This window comes from Desmodus rotundus, chromosome 4 (genome assembly GCF_022682495.2).
Source record: "Desmodus rotundus isolate HL8 chromosome 4, HLdesRot8A.1, whole genome shotgun sequence".
NCBI classification, from domain to species: Eukaryota; Metazoa; Chordata; class Mammalia; order Chiroptera; family Phyllostomidae; genus Desmodus; species Desmodus rotundus.
Window position 1 is genome coordinate 52,096,621 of NC_071390.1, and position 16,799 is coordinate 52,113,419.

Genomic DNA, 16,799 nt, shown 5'->3' on the forward strand with positions numbered 1-16,799 from the left:
GACTGTTTTACTTCCTCCTTTCCAATTTGGATGCCTTTTATTTCTTTTTCTTGTCTAATCACTGTGGCAAGAACTTCCAGTACTATGTTGAATAAGAGTGGTGAAAGTGGACATCCTTGCCTTGTTCCTGATCTTAATTGGAAACACTTTTAGCTTTTGCCCATTGAGTATGATGTTCACAAGTAGATTTCTCATATATGGCCTTTATAATATTGAGGTATGCTCTCTCTATTCCCACTTTGTTGAGTTTTTTTAATCATAAAAGGGTGTGCGATTTTATCAAATGCTTTTTCAGCATCTATTAATATGATCAAGTGATTTTTCTCTCTCATTTTGTTTATGTGATGAATTACATTTATTGTTTGAAAAAGTTATGCCAACCTTGCATCCCTGGGATAAATCCCACTTGATTGTGGTGCATAATCTGTTTGATGTATTGCTGGATCTAGATTGCCATTATTTTGTTGAGGATTTTAGCATCTATGTTCAGCAGAGATATTGCCCTGTAATTTTCTTTCTTTGCTGTGTCTTTACCTGGTTTTGGAGTTAGGGTAATACTGGCCTCATAAAAAGAATTTGGGAGTCTTCCCTGTTCTTGAATTTTATGGAATAGTTTAAGAAGGATAGGTATTAGTCCTTCTTTGAATGTTTAGTAAAACTTGCCTGTGAAGCCATCCAGTCCAGGTCTTTTGTGTGCTGTTCGTTTTTTTTTTTATTACCGCTTCCATTTTGCTAGTTATCATCACTCTGTTCAGGTTTTCTGCTTCTTCTTGATTCACTTTTTGGAAATTGCATGGTTCCAGAAAATTGTCCATTTCACCTAGGTTCTCTAGTTTCCTGGCATATAGTTGTTCATAGTAATTTCTTACAATCCTTTGTATTTCCGTGGTATTGGTTGTTACTTCTCTTTCATTTCTCATTTTATTTATTTGGGTCCTCTCTCTTTTTTACTTGATGAGTCTGTTTAAAGGTTTGTCAATTTTATTTACTTTTTCTAAGAACTAGCTCCTGGATTCATTGATTCTTTGGATTTATTTTTAAGTCTCTATGTCATTTAATTTTGCTCTGATCTTATTTATTTCCTTCCTTCTGGTTGCTCTGGGCTTTGTTTTTGTTCTGCTAGTTCTTTTAGATGTAGGGTTAGGCTGTTTATTTGAGATTTTTCTATCTTCTTTTGGTAGGCCTATTGCTATGAACTTCCCTCTCAGGACTGCCTTCACTGTGTCCCATAGGTTTTGGGTTGCTTTGTGTTCATCTTCATCTGTTTCCAGATACTTTTGGATTTCCTTCTTGATCTCATTGTTGACCTATCACTATTTAACAACAATATTAGTCAGTTTCCATGTATTTTAATGTTTTTGAGTTTCTTCCTTGAGGTTGGTTTCTACTTTCAAGCCATTGTGATCCAAGAAGATGCTTCTTATGATTTCAATTTTCTTGAATTTGTTGAGGCTTGTTTTGTGTCCTACCGTGTTCTATCTTTGAAAATGATCCATTGGCATTTGAAAAGATTGTACACTTTGCTTCTTTGGGGTGAAATGTTCTGTAACTAACAATTAAGTCCATTCGATCTAGAGTGTCTTTCAATGCCATAATATCCTTGTTGATTCTTTGTTTGGAACATCTATCCATTGTTGACAGTGGGGTGTTAAAATCCCCTATGATGACTGTATTGCTGTCGATCTCCATCTTAAAGTCTTCCAATATTTTCCTTATATATTTAGGTGCTCCTATTTTGAGTGCGTATTTGTTTACAAGGCTTACATCCTCTTGTTGGACAACTCCCTTAAGTATTATGTAGTGACTGCCTTTGTCTCTTGTTATGGCCTTTGTTCTGAAGTCTATTTTGTCTGATATAAGAATTGCTACCCAGCTTTTTTTCATGTCTATTTGCTTGGAATATTTTTTCCATCCTTTCGCCTTCAGCCTGTGTAGATCTTTTGTTCAGAGGTGGATCTCTTGAAGACAGCATATATGCGGATTGTGTTTTCCTATCCACACAGCTACCCTATGCCTTATGATTGGAGCATTTAATCCATTAACATTTAAGGTTATTATTGATAAATTCTTCTTTATTGTAATTTTTTCCCTTTGTATCTTTGTTCCTCTTTCTATTTCTTCTTCTTCTTTTTTTTTGAATATATTTATTGACTATACTATTACAGTTGTCCCATTTCCACCCCTTCACTCCACTCCATCCTGCACACACCCTCCCTCCCATATTCCCCCCCTATAGTTCATGTCCATGGGTCATACATATAAGTTCTTTGGCTTCTACATTTCCTACACTATTCTTACCCTCCCCCTGTCTATTTTATACCTACCATTTGTGCTACTTATTCTCTGTACCTTTGCCCTCTCTCTCCCCCTCCCACTCCCCTGTTGATAACCCTCCAGGTGATCTCCATTTCTGTGGCTCTGTTCCTGTTCTAGCTGTTGGCTTAGTTTGCTTTTGTTTTTGTTTTAGGTGTGGTTGTTTATAACTGTGAGTTTGCTGTCGTTTTTACTGTTCATATTTTTAATCTTCTTTTTCTTAGATAAGTCCCTTTAACATTTCATATAATAAAGGCTCGGTGATGATGAACTCCTTTAACTTGACCTTATCTGAGAAGCACTTTATCTTCCCTTCCATTCTAAATGATAGCTTTGCTGGATAGAGCAATCTTGGATGTAGGCCCTTGCCTTTCATGACTTGGAATACTTCTTGCCAGCCCCTTCTTGCCTGTAAGGTCTCTTGTGAGAAATCAGCTGACAGTCTTATGGGAACTCCTTTGTAGGTAACTGTGTCCTTATCCCTTGCTGCTTCTAAGATTCTCTCCTTCTGCTTAATCTTGGCTAATGTAATTATGATGTGCCTTGGTGTTTTCCTCCTTGGGTCCAGCTTCTTTGGGACTCTCTGAGCTTCCTGGACTTCCTGGAAGTCTATTTCCTTTGCCAGACTGGGGAAGTTCTCCTTCATTATTTGTTCAAATAAGTTTTCAATTTTTTGTTCTTCCTCTTCTCCTTCTGGCACCCCTATAATTCAGATGTTGGAACGTTTCAAGATGTCCTAGAGGTTCCTAAGCCTCTCCTCATTTTTCCGAATTCTTGTTTCTTCATTCTTTTCTGGTTGGATGTTTCTTTCTTCCTTCTGGTCCACATCGTTGATTTGAGTCCCAATTTCCTTCACATCACTATTGGCTCCCTGTACATTTTCCTTTGTTTCTCGTAGCATAGGCTTCATTTTTTCATCTACTTTTCGACCAAATTCAACCAATTCTGTGAGCGTCTTGATAACCAGTGTTTTGAACTGTGCATCTGATAGGTTTGCTATCTGTTAGCTGCTTAGTTGAATTATTTCTGGGGCTTTGGTCTGTTCTTTCATTTGGGCCATTTTTTTTGTTTGTTTGTCTTGGTGTGCCTGTTACATAAAGGGGCGGAGCCTTAGGTGTTCACTGAGGCAGGGTAATGCTGCGCTGTGATACTGTACATGGGGAGGGGCCGAGGGGGAGCAATGGCGCTTGCTCCACTCTGCCAGATTTTAGTCACTCCCTCCACTACCCACAATCAAATTGGGCCCCTCTGGTGCTGGTTCCCGAGCGGGTGGGCTTGTGCACGCTCTAGGCCCCTGTGGGTCTCTCCAACGACCTCTCCTGTGAGGCTGGGAGTTTCTCCTGTTGCTGCCCCAACCCCCACGGGTGTTTTCAGTGAGGTTCGAGGCTTTATTTCCCTGGGCTGGAGCCCTGGGTTGCACAGTATGTTTCGCTCCCCCGCCGGCCCTCCCGGGTGGGGCTGTGGGGTCTGCTATCGGTCGCACTGCCTGCCCCGTTCATCGCACAATCCGCCACGTCTCTGGATCTGGCCGTGTTGCCAAGAACCCGTCTGCCCATGCTGCCGGTCTCCGCCCCTCCTACCAGTCTGGACGAATGTTTCTTCTTTATCTCTCTGGTTGTTGGACTTCCGTGCGGTTGGATTTTCTGTCAGTTCTAGGTGTTTTTTGTTTTTAAATTGTTGTCCTTCTTTTGGTTATGCGAGGAGGCGCAGTGTGTCTACCTATGCCTCCATCTTGGCTTTCCCTATTTCTTCTTCTTAAAGCAGTTCCTTTAACATCTCTTGCAATGCTGGCTTGGTGGAGGTGTATTCTTTTATTCTTTTTTGGTCTGGGAAGCTCTTTATTTTGCCTTCCATTTTAAATGATCGACTTGCTGGATAGTGTAGTCTTGGTTGTAGGTCTTTGCTTTTCATTACTTGGAATATTTCATGTCATTCCCTTTTGGCTTGTAGTGCTTCTGTTGAGAAATCAGCTGATAGCTTTATTGGGGCTCCTTTGAATGTTACTAGCTGTTTCTACCTTGCTGCTTTTAGGCTCCCCTCTTTGTCTTTAAATTTTGCCATTTTAATTATGATGTGTCTTGGAGTGGGCCTCTTTGCGTTCATTTTAATTAGGACCCTCTGTGCTTAGTGAACTTGTGTTACTTTTTCTTTCACCAAGTTAGGGCATTTTCTGTCATTATTTTTTCCAATGGGTTTTCTATCCCTTGATCCTTTTCTTCCTCTGGTATTCCTATGATGTGGATATTGTTATGTTTTATGTTGTCCTGAAGTTCCCTTAAACTATCATTTTTTTTTTTTAGTCTTTTTTTCATTTTGTTGCTCTGACTGAATGGTTTTCTCTACCTTGCCTTCCAGCTCGCTGATTTGGTCCTCTGCTTCATCCAGACTACTTTTAATTCCTTCTAGTGAATTCTTTATTTCAGATATTGTATTCTTTATGTCCTCCTGGTTCTTATTCATAGTTTCTATGTCATTTATCATGCTGATGTAATTCCCACTAAGTTCCGGTAGTTCCCATAAAGTTCCTTGAGCATCCTCGTAACCATTATTTTGAACTCTATGTCTGATAGATTGCTTGCCCTCAATTTCATTTAGCTCTTTTTCTTGGGATTCCTCCATTCCTTTCAATTCGGGGTTGTTTCTTTGTCTCCCATTTTATTTTTTTTCTTTTGAAATTATATTTTATTGTACATGCTATTACATTTATCCCAATTTTACCCCTTTTCCCCTCTCCACCCAGCACTCCCCACTCCCTCAGGGAATCCCCACACCATTGTTGATGTCCATGGGTCATGCATATAAGATCTTTGGTTACTCCATTTCCTATACTGTACTTTACATCCCCACGGCTATTCTGTAACTACTCTCTGTCTCCCCATTTTAGATGACTCTTTGTTTCTGCATATCATATTGCTCTGCTTTGACTCCCTGTCCTCCTGGGTGGTCTTCTGTGATAGATTTCTGTGCGACTCCGTGGTGCAGTCTCTTTGATCTCAGCTGGATGCTCTAGGAATGCCCTTTATTCAGATTATGTGAGCTCTCTTGTTGTACTTGGGCTTTGATTATTGATGGCTCATTCGCTGGTGGGTTCTCCCCTCCAGCAGGCTCACTGAGAGTCTGCATCCCCACCACATCCGGTATGCTGTTGTACAGGTGCTGGCAGAACAAAGAAAACTACACAGAAAACCAAACCCACAGCAGCAGAAATACCCCCACCACATCAGCAATATCAACAGCAAGTGAGGAAAAATTAATAAAGGTGGAAAGAGATTAAGAATATTATAAGGTAGGAAAAAAGTATGAGGTGACTAAAAGAAAGAAATGATTTTGAGAGGGAGGAGGCAGAAGTACTGAGTAGGGAATAGAAACAAGGTGAAGACAGGGAAAAAATAAAATTTATAACCTAAGTTAAAAAGGGAAGAGATGTGGCAAAATGGAGTAAGAAAAGGGAAGCATATTATATGAGGTTTGAAATAGAATTTTTTTTTAAAAAAGTGAACCAGTAGGAATAATATTGAAGAAAAACCTCAACAGGGTCAATAAAAAATGACAAATGAACAAAGAATAATAAAGGTGGAAGAGAATAAGAATATTATAAGAAAAAGAGAATACAAGATGACTACAGTAAAAAAAAATGATTTTGAGAGGACAGAGGGAGGAGAAATAATAAGAGTAAGGAATAGAGTCCAGGCAAAGAAAGGGAAAAAATAAAAGTTCAAACTCAAATAAGCAAGGACAGGAGGAAAGCAAAATGGAGTAAGATGGGGAGATTAACCTGAGATTTTAAATTTTAAAAATAGTGAAAAAATAGGAATAAAATTGAAGGAAAACAGCAATAACTGCATTAGCCATGCTAAACAAGCAATGATTAATAAAGGTGGAAAGAATATTATAAGAAAGGGAAAAAGAATGTGAGCTCACTAAAGGAAAGAAAAATGATTTTGAGAAGATAGAGGGAGGGGAAAGAGTGAGAGTAAGAAACAGGAACAAGATGTAGAAAGGGGGAAAATAAAATTTTAAATGAAAATAAGAATGAGAAGGAAGCAGACAAAATGGAGGAAGACAAGAAGGGTACAATGTGAGATTTGAAATAAAAATAAAATGAACTGTAAATAAAAAGAATAAAGACAAAAATAGTGAATTAGAATACAATTGAGAAAGAAAAAATGTTAAAAGAATACACACAAGAAAAAAATAATGCAAATACTGAAGAAGGAGGTGAAATTCATCTCAGCAGACTTTGGTGTTTGCCTTCTGTCTGAATCCTCCTCTTGCTTTTTATCAGCTCAAGGTTCAGAGGTGGGTCATCCAACTTCTGGCAGCACTGCATGTAACACCTCCACCTGCCTCTAGAGGGGGCTTCTATTGCAATCTGGAGGGTGAGAGCCCTGGGTCTCCCCTAGGAGGAGCTGTTCAGTCTTCTGGGAAAATTGTGGGTGTGTTCCTCTGCCCCTATACCACCCGTCTTGGTCTGTCCCAGCTTATTTCCAATAATGTATAGTTGAGGAATTAGCTGTGTTTCAAGGGAGGGGCCAATCTGTGTAAGAGGGTCAGCTCTTTCTTGCTTGGTGCTGATGGCAGCGCTGCGTGAGAGCCAAGGCTGGGTGGGGCCCTGATTACCCCTTGTTGCCCCAATTTCTGATCTTTCTGCCTTGCTGGAGTCAGTGGAATAGGGCCCTAGGAACCAGTGTATTTTGACTCCCTGAGAGAAGTTCAAAATGGGGCCTTTTGGAGTTTCTCTTCCTGTATTTCTCCTGTGGATATGCACCCTGCTGGGGGTTCCTGAGCCTGGCCTGACTGTTCTGCAGAACTTCCCCACTGGATACAGTACTTGCAGTCCTGTAGGAGGTGGAGGCTGGGTACATCCTTCCCTTCCCAGAGGTTTGAACTGTGCTGGGGAAGGGGGTTCTGCCTGGCTGTAAATAATCTCAGGTGCTCAACTCTTGCCTGTCTAATTCCCAGCCCACTGCCCTCACAGCAGACACAGTCACGAACGGTTTTGCACAGTCCCTGGCTTGCTAGCTGTGCTGGGACCCAGAAATCCTTTTGCTGTGCAACTTTCTGATCCTCCCACCCAGCTGTATTCAGTGGGACTAAACTGCGCTTTCATACTGTCCCTTTGCTGGCAGAGCAGCTGTGCATGGGGTCCCTGCCCAGGTTGCTTCAGCTCCCCTATTAAAAAGTCTCTCTGTGGCACCCCCACTGCAGCACCAAGTCACTGTCCGGTTCTCTGTGCACACCACCTCTCCAAAAAACCGAGTCTCTAATGGTCATAGCTGGCCACAGTTACTTCCACCTGACCCAGGTGCAACCCTGATCATTTTAGCAGATAGAGTCCCTCTCTCTCTCTTTGGCACTCTCCTGGCTGACATTTAGTGCTATGGCTATGGACATGCTGTTCAGTGTGTGTATGTGTGTAGCCTGGGTCTCATCCACTCTGTATATCCTCCCAAGTCCCTCCCAGCCAGGGTTTGGGGGTTCGCTATTCAGGACTGGGGCCCCCTGCCCTGGGAGGGGAGGGAGTCACAAAGCTGCAATTTCTGACTAGTCTCTCCTTTGCTGCAGGCACCACACATGGGGTATTTCCCCTTCAACTTACAAAGTCTCCTTACCAACCATTGTAAGGCATCTTCTGTACCCTTTGGCTTACAAAACTTCATTATCAGCTAAGATTCTGTTGATTGTTCAGATTATTTTTCAGAAGATCAGCCATGAATCCGAGTTGGGGGCAAGAGCAAGTGGACTCAGCTTCCACTTAGCTGCCATCTTCTCCCAGCCCAAAAGGGCTTTATAAGACAATTAAATGACAAGGAATTAAATAGAACTATCTTATAGATTTATTAATGAAAAATACTTTACAAAAACAGTATGTTTGGCCCTAAAATAGTTCAGCTGACTCTGAGGGTTTACAACAGTGACTGAGCAAGTGGCAGTAATGACTCTGCTGCTGAGACAGAAGGGTGTTAGTGTGCCTGACTCCATTTGTTCACAGGGCAAATGTTATGTTGGAAGCTCCACATTCTAGGCCTAAGTTTTGGGGGCATAGGGAAGGGTGACAGTCTATAATACCTGGGTAGGAGGACTGCCCTGTGGTCAGGACAGTCCCTCCAAGAATGGGGGATGGGGAAGACAGACAGGTAATACAGATAGGTGGATTAAACAAAGAATAGAAGTTGGTAAGATAGTAGAGGAACAGAGGATGCGAGCTCAAGTACAAGTAGGGACATAAAGTATCCAGGAATAAGATGGTGACCTACGGAATGGCTAGTGTCCAGAGTAATATGGATTCATCTTTAAAGTGGCTCAAATAAAGGCCTAAATAGCAGCTACTTCTCTTCGTTAGGTAAATGGAAATTTGAATTTCTGATATTCCTTCTCAAACAGCCACATCACATTAGAGGTTCCTGGCATCCCTCGGAGAAACTGCCCGCTCTATGATGAGATGAGACTAGCACAAGCCTGGCAGAGATGTAAGGTATGAATGCTGCCACAGTACAGTTTAACAGAGAAAGCTGTGGCTCCAGGAAAGGACAGGGGTGGCCCTCACCACCTACTGTGCTGCAGGGCTCTAGCCCTGATCTGCTTTCTTCCAGGGGCATCTGCTAGAACAAACAGAAACTCTTGTCCCCCTATCCTCCTGTGCCCAGATTGTGGGGCACAACTGCTTTGCCTCCAGTCATCATCTGGGGGCATATCTACTCTTCGAGGACCAGGGGCTCGAGACCCTGGAACAGGACTCAAATTCCAAGCTGACCTCAGGGGTACATGAAGACTGTTTGATGATAGAGACACGGGGTGAACAATGGGAGGGTGGGAGGGTGAATGGAGAAGCCCCCCCCAGGACTGAGCATGAGGAACGTGAAGGCCCTGGTGTCTTTCTGGTAGTGTGGCAGAGTGGGTTAGCTGAGTCTTGCACCCTGGAGTAGTCAGGAATCTAGCCCCAATATGCTGGTTGGCCTCTGACCATGGTCCCCAAGAGGCATCTGTTCTGGAACAATGGGGAAGACTCCGATAGTTCCAAGTCGTTCCTGTGTACTTGACCCCTTGGGAAGTTTCACCCCTGTCACACATAGCCAGAAACTGCTGGGCACTCCTTGAAGTTCCTGAGAAGAGAAAACAAACCCAAAGAGTGAGCATCTTCAGTAAACCATTCTCCTTCCCAGAGGACCACTCCAGGCTGTTCCTCCCAACTCTCCACCCCTCCAAGAACATACATGCAAGGGAAGGAAGAAACCTAGCCTTGCTTTTAATTTCATTTTTTAAACTCTTAATATACATCAAAATCAAGTATCTTACCTCCAACCTGGGCAAATAAAATAGTCTCTTAGATGCTGCCATACTTCTGCCTCATTCCACTGTAATCCTTCAACTTCAACACATGCGCGTGCGTGCACACACACACACACACTCCAGAATGGCTCCCTAACATCGCAAATGTATGTTCCCAGTGTGACAGCTCTACTCCTAGAGCCATCACTCCAAAACATCACTCTTTTTCTTAACATGGTGCCTTTACTCCAGTCACACTCCTGCACATTCTGAGATCTCTGCTTTTGTTCACACCACTCCTCCCACATACACAATGTGAAGTGCCTCTTCTATATGTTAATTCCCCTTTACTTAAAAGAATCACTTCTAAAAATACTTTCCAACTCTTTATCTTTTATATCCCATCAACATCTGTCTTATATTGTTAAATGTATATGTGTATGTATGTATGCATGCATGCATATTCTGACTAAACACTGAGCTCTTTGAGAGTAGAGAGCTGCCTCCTTTCTCCTCTGTATTCACTACAGCATTTGGTGCAGAATAGGCTGCAATAAATGCTGCCTATATAATCAGATGCCCGTAGCAACTGTCAAAGCTGACTGCCTGGATGTTCCACAGAGTTACAGAAAGTCCACCTACCCAGATGGCCTATTTATCCAAAGCTTCCTAAAATTTAGACACAGATATCAACAATACTACTCTATCTTCTGTTCTAGAACCACAACCACCCTCTGCCCTGGGGCATTTATATCTATAAGCCAAGGTTTCTCAATCTTGGCATGAATGATATTTGGGGCTGATAATTCTTTCTTTGGGGGACAAGGGAGTGCAGGGAAACTTCCCTGTGCATTGCAGGATGTTTAGCAACATCCCTGGCCTCTACCAACTAAATGCTAGTTGTGTGGGGTTTTTTTTTTTTGGAGTTACACTCAATTTTATTTTTTATGCACAGGCCAATCTAGATTTATTAAAAAAATAATATTTGTGTTACCACAGCCAATGTTCTGCATTTGTTGCAGCCTCTAGAAGCTTCATGAATGTAATTTTCCTTTTTTTATTCACAAATGCTTTGAAAACGTGATAGTATGATTTGAAGTTTCTATTATTAATCAATTGCTAATTCTTATAAGTTAAAGCAATTTGAAGCATAAAATGTAAAAGTTAAAGTCTTCCCTTATAATCTCACATCAGAAGTAATATAGATAGTTAAAAATTCAGCATTGTATTACCTCCCATTTCCCAGTGGGATTACTGCCTTAAACTGTAGGTTCAGCCCATGAAGAGGAAAAGAAGCAAACTTTGCTATGGAGAAAGCTGGACTGATGCTGCCCACCTTTCCCAGGACTGTTTGGATCTTTATACAGGGCATGGGTATTTGAGGTACAGGGTCTTCCCCTTCCCAAGTCTACCATAGGCCATTCCTTAACTGAGACTTAGGGGACAGAAGGAGAGAAAACTAATAGAGATGACACTTTCTGTTTTAGGGGGGATTCTAAAGACTGGATATTAACTCCCACTGATCACTTAAAAGCTTATTCTGTCATGATTGAAGCAGTTCATTTTCGGGGGTAGTTAGATTCTGGGAACTCCAGACCTTTAGTTTAGGAACTATGTTGCCCAAGAAATGATTCAATCACAATTCATCTAGATGAAAATTTGATCTTAAAGCAGTAATTCATATCCCTTTACAACCCCACCGTGGGACACACCCACACCCACACACCTATAGGTGTACTAATTTGAACCTTTAGGTCTCTGGAAAGGTGCCACATTCTGGCACATAATATTATACTTGAGGGGAGAGTTACCTGGGGATCTATGGGGCTCCCCTGCCATGCTGGGCATCAAGACATCTGGGGACAGGAACTGTGGTTGGGGTGGGTAGAGTTTGGGACCAAGGAGAAACACAGGAGGGTCATGGATGACAGGGAGGGAAGAGGAGCTGGAACAACGGTGCTTGGTTTCCAAAGCCTTTTTCCTCGCGTTTGATGAATCCTTATAATGAGACGACAAAAAAACACAGAGATGAGAATTAACATACAGCAGGATATGGTTGGGCAAATACAGTGAGGCAGGCAGGGGGAGATGGAGGGAACTAAAGTGCAAAGATGCTGTGTTCTGGGAAGGGGCTTGGTTTACTCAGTCTCTTCTTGTTAGTCCCTCCAGGAGACATCCTGACCGCTATTAACTGGAGACACCAAACGTGTCTTCCTCATAGCCCTTACCTTCCCAACCCTACCATCGACATCTTTAGCAAACTCCTTAATCCTAACAGTAGAATTAGAAAGAGAGAGAGAGAAATTTAAAAATAGAAAAGAAATGAGAAATTCAGAAAGCCTGAGATTGAGAAAGAAAATTCTATACTCTCTCTAAATATTAGGAACCAAAATATATCTCCTTAAATGAACAATCAAGAACTCTTGCCCTGGCTGGTGTGGCTCAGTGGATTGAATGCTGGCACGCGAAGCAAGGGGTCGCTGGTTCAATTCCCAGTCAGGGCACATGGCTGGGTGGCAGGCCAGGTCCCCAGTAGGGTATGTTGGAGAGGCAACCACGTATTGGTGTTTCTCTCCCTTTTTCTCCCTCTCTTCCCCTCTAAAAATGAATAAATAAAATCTTAAAAAAAAAAGAAAAAGAACTCTACTCCTCCATTTTCTCTCCTGTCATTGCTACATTCCACTCTCTCCTTGTTTGCCTGTCAGGTGGGCTCTCACCGATGCTTACGTCCTGCTCTACACTCCACCAGTCACTCGCTTTTGTGGCAAAAACTCAGAAATATCCCCTTTAACATTTGAAACACTAATATATCCACAACTGAACCAACATTCTTCCAAACTCCTCCTCCAGGTACCACATTTTCTTAAGTCACCCAGATTAATATATTTACATTGCCCTTGATTTTGCACTTTTCATCCATCATTCCATTAGTTGCCTTTGCCAGATACTGTCATTTCTACCCATATGTTTCATATTTCAACCTAACTGGACCACGGCAACAACCTCTGATCTGATCTTCCCATCTCCAACCCGCTACCTCCTTACTGTGGCCTGCAAGTTCCTGTGTGATATGGCAAAGCCAGTCTTTCTCACTTACCTCCTACCGTTCCTGCACTTTTACACTCCGACCTTCTTAATGTCCCACAAATATAGGACACTCATTTCACCTCAGGCCTTTTACACTTACTGTTTCTGTTACCTGGAATGTTCTTTCCATGGCTCGCACCTTGATGTCACTGAGGTTTCTGATCAAATGTTACTTCCTTAGAGCCAGCTTCCCTCACTATTCTGTCAAAAATAACCCTGAGAATAACCCTGTTACCTCTTTACTCCTTATCCTCTTGCTTTGTTTTATTCTTCTTTATCATATATTGTCTAGGATTAACTTGTTTATTGTCTTTTTCTCCTAGTAGAATACAGTTCTTTTCACTCCAGTATCCCCAGCACCTTGAACGACACCTGGAACATCACAGGCATTTATAAATATTAAATAAAATAATATATGCCAGTATATCTTATTTGCTTTATGAGATTATAAGCTATTTAAGGGCACAAGTTGTGTTCTTTCATCAGAATGCTCATAGCATCTACCATAGCATGGCACACAGTAGGCATTTACCGTGTAGCCTAAGGACCAGGTCCTTTCAGCATGTGACACAGCCAACTATTCCTTTCTTCTAGACAGAGGAGAGTGACGCCGCTCTCCCTGGCTTCCCTTCTCTCTCTGATCTCTTTCACTAAGTCTCCTTTTAAGGTGGTTCTTCTTCTTCTGATACGCTTCGGGGATATGTCCTGGCTCCTCTCTCTCACAATATTCTTCCTCTTTTCAATGGGTATGATTTTCAAATCTCAATTTCAAGCCTAGATGTCTCACATCCAAAGGCCTACAGGATATCTCCACTCAAGTTTAATACAGGGTGGGCAAAAGTAGGTTTATATTTATGAGTATACAAAACAGAGTTCATTCTGGTGTTATTATTTATTAATTATTGTACTATTTTCCATAGAACTGTAAACCTCCTTTTGCCCCATCCTGTATATCCAAAATTGTACATACCTCTTCCCTCAAATACATACTTGTTTCTTTTCCCTCAAATACATGGTTATCAATCAACCCATAATTCCTGGACATGAACTTTGATTCTCCTTTCCCCATATCAAGGTGGGCAGGCACCAAGTCCCACTGATTTTTAGTTCCTAATTGGCTCTCCAGTATGTCCACTTCTTGCTATCCTCCCAAACTTCTTACTGTAGTTCATGGTATAACCCTTGGTTGTATTCTTTCCAGTCTCACTAGTCAATCCCCTCCATCCTTCCCTTGCCAGACTCTAATCTTGCCATACCAAACTTCTTTTAATTCAGGTAACATCTGCTTCAGGTCCCTGTACCTGTTGTATATATTTTTACTTCTTCCAGGAAGTCGTCTTTTATCCTTCAAGCCTAGTTTAGATTTCCTTCTACTATACTTCCATAGCATTAAATCCTATCATGTTATATTAGAATTGTTTATTTATCTGTCTCCAGTACACTGTAAAGGCCCTGAGAGCTGGGACTACATCTAGCTCACTAACCACTGTATCCCCAGCACCTGCCACAGTACCTAGAACATAAGCTCAATAAGCAATGAAAAGAATGAATGAATAAATAAATAATACAGGAGTCAGAAGAAAGCGAGCCAAATCTCCTAGAAAGTAACAGTTTGCCATTAAATGCATTAAAGGTATAGAAGACATGCTGGGCAAAAAAAGACCACCTTTTCCAAAAAGAATAGCAAACTGTTCAGAGTTGTTCAGGAACTGATGAATAATTGATTGGAAAAAATTACTGCCTCTAAGGAAGAGAAACTGGATCTGAAGGACTGGTAGAATGGAGACTTAGTTTTCACTCTATATCCTTTTGCACCTTTTAATTTTTATACCACATATTTAAAACCTGTTTTAAATTTTGTATTCAGCTAACCTAGTGAACAAGTTTCCATGCATTGATGCTTTTCATCCTGACCTCTATTGTAAGGAAAACTCAACCTGCCTTGGACAAGTGTGTGAAATTCTCAAAAGGCACAATTTATAAATCCAGCCACTGAAACTATTTGTTTGTTGATCTCTGCTGACTTGGGTGTCCCTGTCCATTTCACCCACAAATTACTGCATTAATTATGTAAGAAAGGCCTCAGAAGGAGGATTTTTTTATGGAAATCACTTTCCATATTTGCTAATGCACATGCTTTATTTCAGCTTGAAAGCACCCTGGACCTCACTCAATCATGAACTACGGTGAGGCGGAAAAGGCAAAACAATATTCCATCCCACCTCTTCCTTTGATTAGTGACATGGGTTCTGACCCAATCAGCAGCTATTGCTTCTCAGAGACTCCTCTCAAGGCTACTAGGACTCTTCTCACCCTGGGGAGCTCTGTAATACACCTTGCAGAACAACTACAGGGAAGAGACATTCCTCTGGGATCCAACTAAATGTGGGTCAATAAAATAATGACTGTGTGTCCTCATTTTTGCAGATTGCTTTCCCCCAAATTACAATCTTCAGTTTTTTCTGCCTCTTCACTTGCACAGTATTTTATCTAGCAAGAGAAAGAGGGTGCACTGAATAGAAAGACACTGAGGGAAGAGTGTCTTTCTACTTACAACACTGTGGGAAGAGACTGGGGTCTCCTCCCTCTCTAAGGCAACAGTGCCACTAAGATTGCGTGAGATGCAGCAAAAATTCTCTGCACTGTACTTAACATCTTCTCCATACTCCTGCTGGGGTTTTGACAAGGCGTAGCCTTCAAATACACAGACACACGTAGGCAAACACGTAACGCCCGACCTAGGGTTTTCCCACAGAACCTGTTTCCAGGAATTTGGGAGAGAATAGGGTTAAGCTCACTGGTAGAGATCTGAATTAGATATATTTGAAAGGTAGTACCTAGGTGACAATCTCCTCTCATTGAAAAGCAGCTCAATCATAGATCTTGTTCTCATCTAATAGTCCCACATTACCATGCCCCTGCCTTACCACCAACCCCGCCACGCATCTCTCTCCCCAATTCCTTCCCCAACACAACACCCCATGCCCAGCGCTTTGGCACCTGAGACTGCTACCTGAAAAGCAGGCACTGTGCTGGCTTCATGGAGATTGTGCTCCATTTCTGCTGTTGGGGTCTTTGAGAGACCAAGGCCAGGGGCTGAGTTCAACCTCCTTCCAACACCATCTGCAGAGCCTTAGGAGGAAAAGACAAATATGAGTTGAAGCCCTCCCTTCTCTTGGAGCCTAAACTCTGAGCTTGGCAGTACAAAACTCAGGAGTTGTTTCATTAAACAACTAATATGCAACCCTGATTTAATGGAGGGTGTGCTCCTGGAATGCAGAAACAACAGTTTCAGAGTATGCATAGTTTTCTTATATGCCACAAGGGCCTCAGAACACAGGCCTTGAAAAACCTTGTAGAGAAGGGGCTCTGTGGAGAGACAGCTGAATGTCCCCATCTTGCCTCATTTCATTTTTTGTAAGCACAATTAACTTTGCTTCTGTCAGACGTGGGTCCAAGACTTAAAATATATACAGAGGAAATTTTCCAACATAGTGATTCTCTAGAGCGTCTGTGAAGACAAAGAAACTATTATCTCCAGTCTAGTTAGAAACGGAAATGATCATAGTAATCACCTATCAAACCTCACTTTACATAACATGGAAATGAGTTCCATGGTCTGACAGGTAGTAAGTAGTTTAACCATTATTAAAATTCAGGTCTCTTGATTTTTGCTTCCTATTATTATGAACAGGAGATCTTCAGCTCCTGTATGTGTAACACTCTTTTACTTCCACTAGCTTCTCTCAATTACTTAAAATTCTAAACAATCTGTAAATGCTTATCTCTTCCTCAAAATATTGCTAACTGTTAAGAGCGGCTCCAAACTGGATATGTGATTCCCAAGGGGCTTGCCCTAATATGACTAATTAAGCCTTCCACTCTGAAGACGCACATGCCCTTGACCTGTATTTGATATATCTATGCCTATTGCCAATTCATGTTTTGATTTGATATTTTGATTCTAATATATGTCATCAGGCTAAAGCATCATATTGCTGATATTAAGCTAGAAGACCATTTATTTTTAATGCTTCCTGGAGTTTAAATGTAGTGGTCCTAAAACCACCTTAGATTCATCTAGGAGCTTTAAGAAATGTAACTTCCTGTATCTCTAGACAGACCTATTG

General features: G+C 41.6%; 1 protein-coding gene across 9 annotated transcripts in view; it reads right to left on the bottom strand.

Annotated features, from left to right (window-relative positions):
• Positions 1-8,127: 8,127 nt before the first annotated feature.
• The window catches only part of USP54 (ubiquitin specific peptidase 54), a 141,625-nt gene continuing 132,953 nt past the window's right edge, over positions 8,128-16,799 (bottom strand). For all 9 annotated transcript variants that reach the window (XM_045196157.2, XM_045196158.2, XM_045196160.3 and 6 more), the window contains 3 exons: positions 15,683-15,801; positions 11,394-11,580; positions 8,128-9,416 (listed from right to left, as the gene is read on the bottom strand). In XM_045196157.2, coding sequence (XP_045052092.2) covers positions 8,857-9,416; positions 11,394-11,580; positions 15,683-15,801 — 866 coding nt within the window. In that variant the 3' untranslated portion in view covers positions 8,128-8,856. The remainder of the gene's footprint in view (positions 9,417-11,393; positions 11,581-15,682; positions 15,802-16,799) is intronic.